This window comes from Anoplophora glabripennis, unplaced genomic scaffold (genome assembly GCF_000390285.2).
Source record: "Anoplophora glabripennis isolate ALB-LARVAE unplaced genomic scaffold, Agla_2.0 scaffold1562, whole genome shotgun sequence".
Taxonomy (NCBI): domain Eukaryota; kingdom Metazoa; phylum Arthropoda; class Insecta; order Coleoptera; family Cerambycidae; genus Anoplophora; species Anoplophora glabripennis.
Genome location: NW_019417639.1, coordinates 15526 through 25868, shown reverse-complemented (window position 1 = coordinate 25868; position 10343 = coordinate 15526). Strand labels below are relative to the sequence as shown.

The 10343-nt window shown below is 30.5% G+C and overlaps 1 protein-coding gene across 1 annotated transcript; it reads left to right on the top strand.

The window, feature by feature from the left end:
- Positions 1-6045: 6045 nt before the first annotated feature.
- LOC108914753 (stromelysin-1-like) lies at positions 6046-6871 on the top strand (the record flags this gene model as incomplete). The annotated part of the gene is made up of 1 exon (XM_018720631.1): positions 6046-6871. A coding segment is annotated over exon 1 (826 nt), but the record flags the coding sequence as incomplete, so codon positions are not given.
- Positions 6872-10343: the final 3472 nt, after the last annotated feature.

Below are 10343 nucleotides of genomic sequence, written 5' to 3'. Positions count from 1 at the left end.
CGAGCCAGTACACCCTGCGTTCATACGAATTTTTAATATACAAATTCATCCTTGACAAATCGTAATCGGTAGTGAACCGGTATAGATGTGCATTGTCTAAAAATAATTCCCTTTGTTAGTACGAATCTAGAGTAATGGGCTATTTCACTTATAACAGATAAACTAAAAACAGATGGGTGTCATTCGCTATATTTACTTCCCCAGTGTTGAATTAAGTCGACCTTAAAGTAAACTTAGAGCTATTATCAGATAATAATCTGTGTTTGCATTTATATGTTAGTATATAACGTATTTTAATATATCAAGTTTTGTATAAAATAAACAGAGTTTAAATGTATTAATTTAAATTTAGTTTTCGGGGGTAAGATTTTGAAAAGCAGTTGACAAAATTTTTGAAAATAACTTTTTTTTTTATACCTATTTTACAAATTTTACTTAAAGGGTGCTTATTGTTTGTGTTGTAGGTTTAGTTGTTTTTATCTGCTCCGTTATAGACTAAAAACCTGCATTAGGCAGTGTATCTCGTAAAGGTCAAGCAGAGGCTAAGGAAACCGTATTTTCAAAAAAAAAAGTAAACTTATATAGTGGTACCAACATACTATTTTAATTAGAGTATTAGCAAGTTTGTGCACTATCGACAATACAAAATTTTTCGAAACACAGTTCAGAAAGAGTATTTATTATATGTATGTTCTATGTACCATTATATATTTAAAAAGGATCCGTTAAAAAAAAAGAACTTCTAATGAGAACGGCTGCAGAGTTAAGTATAAGTGGGTTAGTGATTTAATTTAGTTAAACAGCTTATAGAAAATATTTATTATGGGTGTCTAAACATTATATCAACAAACATATAACCGAAGTGTATCATATTTGAAAACAGATTTACAGAAGCTGTGCCGGTACAAAACGGTTGTAAAGTGGTTTCTATCTTTGACGTGTGCCAATACCTCAGCTTTGTCCTTTTCTATGGTGTCTTCATAAGTATACATATATGTATATATAATTTAACGTTTTGGCTTAGAACATGTTCGATATTAGGGGCAACTACCCCAGGTTTTTACCACCAGTATACTCCGTAAGACTGTTGTATTCTTTTACCCTCACATTACTATGTTAAAACAGGGTTAATGACGTTCAGCTGTTTTATATTTCGTGCTGTCTGGGCATTTTAGAAATACGTTTCTATGTTTCTCTTAGAATACAAATTCATGTTNTATTAATTTAAATTTAGTTTTCGGGGTAAGATTTTGAAAAGCAGTTGACAAAATTTTTGAAAATAACTTTTTTTTTTATACCTATTTTACAAATTTTACTTAAAGGGTGCTTATTGTTTGTGTTATAGGTTTAGTTGTTTTTATCTGCTCCGTTATAGACTAAAAACCTGCATTAGGCAGTGTATCTCGTAAAGGTCAAGCAGAGGCTAAGGTAACCGTATTTTCAAAAAAAAGTAAACTTATATAGTGGTACCAACATACTATTTTAATTAGAGTATTAGCAAGTTTGTGCACTATCGACAATACAAAATTTTTCGAAACATAGTTCAGAAAGAGTATTTATTATATGTATATTCTATGTACCATTATATATTTAAAAAGGATCCGTTAAAAAAAAAGAACTTCTAATGAGAACGGCTGCAGAGTTAAGTATAGGTGGGTTAGTGATTTAACTTAGTTAAACAACTTATAGAAAATATTTATTATGGGTGTCTAAACATTATATCAACAAACATATAACCGAAGTGTATCATATTTGAAAACAGATTTACAGAAGCTGTGTCGGTACAAAACGGTTGTAAAGTGGTTTCTATCTTTGGTGTGTGCCAATACCTCAACTTTTGTCCTTTTCTATGGTGTCTTCATAAGTATACATATATATGTATATATAATTTAACGTTTTGGTTTAGAACATGTTTGATATTAGGCGCAGCTAGCCCAGGTTTTTACCACCAGTATATGTTACTCCGTAAGACTGTTGACACAATATTCTTTTACCCTCACATCACTTTGTTAAAACAAGGTTAATGACGTTCAGCTGTTTTATATTTCGTGCTGTCTGGGCATTTTAGAAATACGTTTCTATGTTTCTCTTAGAATACAAATTCACGTTTTGATATGTAGAACAATTCTGTAAACCCGTGCAGTAGAAAAGTTTTAATTTGTATCTACATATAACGAATTTTGTCTGTTATGAATTATCACTAGATGTTTTTCACTTACCCTATAAATGGATCACTGTTGGCAATAAATATTGTTATTATTATTATTATTAACAAGAATGGTTATCTTAAATACGATCTATATTAAATATTACCTCTTTTTTTTATTTTTAAAAAGCATGGTTATTAAACCATGTTTATTATTTATTTATTTTAATTATTAATTCTTTAACCTGTTATGATTACTTTCTCTTTATTTTATAACTCAATGTATTGTTTCTTCTACAAAATGAAAAGAAAACCCCGTCCTAATGCAGTTTTAATCTATGTATTTTATCTAATGCAATTTTTAAATTTTGGCAATAAAATTCCTTTGATATGTGAAATAGATATCTGACAGTTTTAAAAAAGCTGGTAAACAAATTCAATTACGCAGTTTTCTATTAACTTAACCCTAACTACTTGATCTTTTTTTTGTTCAGGCAACTATCCTATCCGAACGAATGCCACAACGGTGTTGATACTAAATTCTGTATTTGATTACGAAAGCGACCGTCTACGATAAACCCCTCTGAATATTATACCTTTTAATCTGATGTGAAACCTCCAACATAATGTTTCGATATTTTCCAGTGATTACAATTATAGTTTTATATTCTACAAAATCTTTATAGATATATAAGACCTAAATCGGTCATTTCTCTGTCACTTCAACATATTCTACCGTTTAACTTTATTGACATTCTATGTTTTCCAGAGTTCTTATACCAATTTTATTTAAATCGGTTTTATAACTTAACTAACTTTTATATATATGCTTCAAATAAACATCATTAGTAATTTTGGTATTACGAATTGTAATAAAACTGTTTAAAAGCAAGTATATTTGATTTTTCATCATAATAATTATTCGTTCTTTAATAGTATTGTGGAAAATAAGATGAGGGTAATGAATTTACTAATAATATTTTATTTACTAACGAATCTGGTTTTACAAGAGATAGTATTACACGGTGGTAATCGACTAATAATTGCACAAAGAGTTATTAAAATTTGATGTTTAACAACACCTAATAACGGTTTTCTGCTAAACGGTTACATTTATCAGTTTGAATAAAGAGTGCATAATTTTCTGACAATATTTCTCTTTTCAATCAATTTTCTTCGTGTGTGTGCCAGGTGACAGACTAATCAAAGTTTAATTAAATAAGTTATTTAAATAGAAAATAAAAATTAGCTTTGACAGGCTGTAACATGCAAACAATTGAAAGTTCGAAAATTTCTATTATTTTAATACGTATAACCACCTCCCCAGATCTCCTGATGGGTTTTCAGAACACCTTATATATATATATAAACTCTTTCTTTATAACTCCATATGTCAAATCTTTTCTATATTTTTGTAATTTAATAAAATTTTTCTTTTCTAAGCTTATGAACGGAGTTATAATTTAGTGATCAAATTAAATGTATAACTGATTATTATTGCTATATTTATTAACAATATCAACCTTTATAGATTAATTTAATTTTTCTTTAATATTAACTTAACTTTATCAGCTACCAAAACTCTTGGAAATATAATGAATTTTCTCTTACAAAGACAAGGAATTGTCTCTCTAACACACTGTAAATGAAAACTTTTACAAACCCTACAAACAGTAGCTATGTAACCACCACAGTGTTTAAGATTTACAGTTTTGTGATTGTGTACAAATAGTGTATATATAGTTATTATATATATCTTTTATTTTTATTTATTTTGTTTGTTTTCTATTAATTTCTGTTTTGGTTTTAAATTTAAACTAACTTTTGTTCTCTAACGTTTTTAATTGTTTTTCTACATGTGCTTCTTAATTTTATTTTGATTGAATGTAGCTTTATTAGACTCTACCGGTCGTTTAGTATTTAGAAGTATGCGCAGGTATTTAATAATTACGTGCGTATATGTATTACTATTACAATAAAACCTTAATGATATATATATAGTGCTATATTTGTTCGGTTGCAATGTAGTTAATACAATGTTTAAACCAAAATTTTATAAAAACACACAGTAAATATAAAATAAAAAAAAAGACAATAATAAAACAGTTGACAGTTTTATTCAAAAGTTAATTTTGTTTTAAAACTTTTCTTAAAATAATATCCATTTCTAAAACAAATTAAATATTATTTCCAATATCTGTGTAGAACAACCTGTTATTCATTAGGGCCGTATGTATTATCTTAGAAACCTAAAAAGTTTAAACAGGTTTTATTTTGCAGGTACCGAGGAATGTTGAACTATTTGAACTTACGGATTATATCCCGAACAAGTAACTGTTTTAATTGCAACAAACTATTAGTATACAATTAAGCCTTCGTATTTTAAATTTAATGGTTCATATAAGAAAATACCACATTTTGATATAGGTATCTATTAATAATAATTATTATTTGTTTAAAACACCCTCCACTTTCTAGTTAAGACAAAACCATAGGTTTTATGGCTACCTTTATTAGAAATATATGAGAGTACTTCTCAGGGGTTCTTGTTGGTACATTATGGTAATTTATCTAACACCCAGGAGATAGAAACACAGTATACTATAAATAAACTGAAAACTGAGATGTTAAGGCTAATAATTGTCTTTTATAAAATAAAAAGCACCCATCGATAAAAACAGCCGTTTTTAAATACTGGTTTTTGAAAATATTTAGAATTAAATATAAAACAATGTATAAAATTTGTTTACATATACATAATTAGGAAATCTGAACAGTATACAGAAATATAGTACCTATCTACTGTAAACTCACCAGATAAAGGTATGTACCACACTCACGACTAGAAGCCTACTGAACGAACGAATGATATAAATAACTCTCTAGACCTGTTGCACCCAACAGAAATAAAAGAATAAACAGAGGCAGGGTCTTCGACTCTTATACCCTAAGGAAAATGTAAATATTAATTTGGTGTTTACTAGTATATATTCCTTACTTAAAACTCCAGATATTTATGTATGCAGGGTGTTTTATGAACTCCATATATAGTAGTAGCAACTACTACACCCTGTAACTAATTTACATGTTTTTGCATAAATAAACATAGACCCTTATAGCTGACATGGCACAATAAACGCCTATCTATGAAACTGTTGAAATGTTTGAACATAGCCAAAACACGTGTACCTAATTATACTCATGGAAATTAACAAACATATAATAAATACAAGACACGTTGCCAGAATGCAACAAAGTAGTTACTTATTAAAATGTAAGTTAAAAATACTCTCGAGAATAAATACAAAACATCATACACTTATCAGGAGCCAAAGTGATCTAAATACTACCTACATGATCTACACGTGTAAGCTTTTGGAAATTTACAAACCTCGTATAAATAAGTACAAAACACTTGCCAGGTGCAACAAAGTATTTATCTAGTAGGAGGGGTGATGAAATATTTAAACACTGTCTATTTCCTATATAAGTACAGGGTTATAGCTAACTCTTAAACAGTGGTTGTTCTCAATTTCTGTGAAATATATAAAATGTTGTGTGTAGTGTTTTTGCTATTTGCGGTAAGGGTGGTGTACACAATAGTCCCCACTAATGTGACAGATTATTTAACATCATATGGTTATTTAAATAACAACACAGCAGATATTACAATTTTAGACTATTCTGAAGCTTTATCAACATTTCAAAAATATGCTCATATAGACGCTAACGGAACTTTAAACAATGAAACAGAATTCATGATGTTAAAACCTCGGTGTGATTTACCGGACGTAGTGTCAGATTTTGTAGCAGTTTCTCATGCATGGGAAAAAAGACGTTTAAATTGGTATTTTTGAGGGTCCACGGCTGGTATACGGTTAGCGGAGAGGGCATTTAGCATGTGGTCTGATGTGTCGACTTTAACTTTCAAGAAAACACCTATTATTGACGAGGCGGATATTCTTATACATTACACTTCACGTTCCTACAGTAACTATTGGACGTGTATGAAAGGAGTTTGTCAGTTTCCTTTTGATGGCCCCGGAGTAAGACTGGCTCATGCATATTTTCCTATAACCGGTGATAAGTGTAGAGAAATTCATTTGGATTCGGATGAACATTGGTATGAAGGTTTAGAGCCGGCCCCTGCTGACGCAATAGCTTTACTCCCTGTTCTAATGCACGAAATAGGGCATACTTTAGGCTTGTCGCATACTACCAACGTTAATGCTATAATGTATCCCTGGTTCAAAACAGTCTATTCTCTTGGAGAAGACGATGTAAATGGTATTCAATTTTTATATGGCGCCCCGTTAAGCACTACTACGTATACCCCGACCACCCCAATACTAAGAGTGGAGTCAATAAACCCCCCTAGTACAACAAGTCCGCCACCTAGATTGTGTGACGTTAAGAAGCCCGAAAAAATGTTGATAACGTCTAATCATCATTTTTATATTTTCAACGGGGAGGTATTATGGGTTGTTGAGTTGAAAAATTATAACTATGGACCAGCTCTTAGAATCTCGTCGTATACTGATATAGCGCCTATCGATTTCATTTATCAAAGGCCAAACGAGGACCTTGTCGTTATTTCGGGGGTTTATTACTATATAGTAGAGTTTCCCAGCTTCCGCATCAGACATGGATACAAAAAGGTCCCCCTAACATCGTTAGGGCTAAGAGACGTTGTTAAGGTACACGGTATAGTTAACACCTATTCAGGTAAAACATATATTTTTTATAATAATCTTTACTACGCCGAAATTGACGAGTGTACATTTCAGCAGAAAAATTATGGTATGATTACCGAGCTGTTTCCGGGGATACCAATAGGCTTCAATGGTGTTTTTAGATACACCAATGGAAATTTGTATTTCTTTATGGAAGACCTTTTATACGAATTTAATGAGTTTAAAGGGGCCCTTATACGAGCAGGTCCCTTTGATTTAGGCCTTTTTGGTATCAACTGTACCTCCGATATCCTACAGCAAATTAGAGACCTTATAAAAACAATACATTGACGACCAAAGGTTAACCACACCAGTAATTCAGTAAGCCGATAATGCCGTACCAGAATCTTATTAAATTCCGTACTATGAGGCCTATGTTTGTCGCTTATAGTTCATCTTAAACACCGATATTTCGACTGATTAAAACCATTCGAATCTTTTTTCTGCACCACCCTTTTAAACAACCAGACTATTATTTTATTATACATGTATAAAGCTACCCACCCTATTGTTTTATTATTGAAAGAGCTAAGATATCTGGTAAACCCTGTATAAATATATGTTGATTTGGCTGTATTTTATGCTAGAACAAATGTATGTTCCTGTGAGATATAAATCCACTGATTTCATGGTGATAGTACAATACAACGAAAATGTTCTTTACCGCAAACTACAGAACTTTTTTTAAAATAAACATAGGCCTAAACATAATATACATGTTTATTATTCTGTGCTTATTCAGATACCGCATAAACATGGTGTCTAATATAAACAACATACCTATATTGGTACATGTCTTTGAAATTAGATATGTGTTTTTACCTGAAATACACTTTTCTTACTCTTACGCGGATAAATTTAAAAAGTACCTGCCGTCTAGTTATTTTTCTCCGAGGTTAGGTCCAAATTTATGGGTATTGTATTTTACAATATTCATATATTTGGAGATTCCTTAAAACTAACGAGCCCCCTTTGCCTTTCCTCAGTGGTAGGGGCATGGAAAAGGTCCGAATGTATTAACCACGAAACTGTGTTCTGTCTTAATACGTTTGGAGTTATTTATTTCAATTATTTGTTCATTAATATTCCTGAAATAGTTAACGGATTAATTAGCTACGTGTGATTCCCAAATATCTGTTTATAAATATTTAGAGCACACATGTATTGTTTTTATATTTAACAACGGTTATTACCGGGCATTATAAGTTTTTATCCGAATTAATATACCCTAAAGCATTTATAATAAAATAGGTGGTGGTCTAGAACTACAGATGTCTTACGATCCTATACCTTAATGTTAATATCTTATTTGAGTTTGTAACATCAGATTGTAGTGGCATTTATACAGGTGAATTAATATTATGTTTTATATGTTTATCATAATTAATTTGTCTGGTGAATAATTTACATATTAGACTACAGGTTACCTTTCAATGTTCATCAAGAAACTGGTACGAGTTGTAAAACGCTCTAAAACTAGATATCATTAACAACTTAAATCACAATTTTCGACATTTATATATAATTTACTATAGCCCCTATATCTTAAATTTTTAAAATAACCACTGCTGAATTATATCATACTTGTAAATATTAAAATATTGTAATTAAAACTTTATTTGTTTAAATTATTATAACATCTACGTGATGTAAGAACTGACCTTAAGGTAGGAGTAAGTATAAAACCCTTTTAAATTATAGTTGTACACATTTATATATTTTATTCATGACTCCATCTTAAATTTAAAAATAACCACACTGTGTTCTACCATACCTATTTGTAAACATTAAATTAGTTAAAGTTTTTATTTATTTAAATTAACATCTATGTAAGAACTGACAACCGTCTTAGGGAGCAAGGTATAAAACTGTATTACCCTTTTTTAAATTATAGTTTTACACATTTATATATTTTATTCCCGTTTACGGCATCTTAAATTTAAAAATAACAATTACTGTATTACTATATAAGGAAGATCTAACTATCGCTAACCCTTTTTTTAAATCGTAGTTTTACTAATTTATATATCTGCAGAATCTGTTGTAGTTTTGTATAATGTCTTAAGTTTAAATAATAGTCTTGAAAGATTTAATAAAAGTAGTTAAACTTGTTTAATAAAACTGCATTATATTAGTCTGCTTTTAATTTACACATTTTAAGTTTGAAATCGTGTATTTACTATTAGTGAATAACTCGGATCAGCTAGTGCATATAACAATCGAGTATTTTAATTAGTACTCCTAATTACGAATATGTTTTTACTAGATAACCCTCCAGAGGTCTATGACCTCTTACTCGGATCGGGGCATGGTGTATGCAGCGTCTCGTTCACCGCTACTATCAGGATGTGACTGCCACTAATTACTGTTAGGTACCCTAACGAGCCTTGGTTCCCGAGCATGCGCATAGGGGCATTTGGGACACGACTGTCTGGCCCTGTCTGGCCCAAGTGCCCCTATACCTACTCATGTTTCAAAAAAACTTGTGTGCAAGTTCTTCATGGGAAAATAATAGGGGTAGTTCATGTAAACTATTTTTCTTAGCCGCCCTGTTTTCGAGACACAGAAAGTTGTTACTTTCTAAATGGTTTTCCTTAATTATGTTTAAATCGGCTAAAGATAAAAATGTCAAAATTTCTACACGAGTAAACATCAACTGTGCGTTAAGAATAATGTGCAAACGGTTTCTTTCTGAAAAGCATTGTGATACAGACATTGTAACACACACTAAACATTATTGTTTAGACAGTCATCTGTTCAATGGAAAATAGTGATAAATATTAACTAATCTAAACATCGCAATTAGACGCATCAAATCATTATTAAATATCTTCCTTATATCAAGACGTTTCATAGAGGATAAAGAAGTAACTGAAAATGAAGCGAAATACTTGTCGCACGCTTCAATAGCTCAGGGAAGCTATTGCGGTTCTACCTTTGTACTTTAGAGACCTCTCTGTTGACTTGTCGATAAAATAATTTAGTTCATGGACTTTCCACGTTGTCCCCGGAGTTTTCAATCGACTTCTAATATGTTAGCTAGCCGTAGTATACGATTAAAATGAAAGTCAGTTGTTGTAGCCTAATTTTTGTTTAGCTGGGAACTCGGGAGCAATTTTAAATATTTTTTATTGTATATTGTATTGTAATATTTCTATACCTCTCTAAAAAGACGAACTAGTAAAAAAATTAAGCGATCCAAGGTATTTTCACAAATATTCTAAATAATTTCAGAAGATTTTATTCCAGCAGTTTGACATTGTTCTTTGTAAATGAATCATTAATAATTGTAATCATTTTTAAATGCTCTATACATATACATAACATCGAGTGTCACACATAACTATAAGAAACTTTAGTTAAGTATAATTCCAGTTAAACAATAAATAGATAAATTGATGATTATGACGAACTGTCGAGTTTGAAACTAAAAATATAAAAGCTTTTTAAATGTTCATAATTAT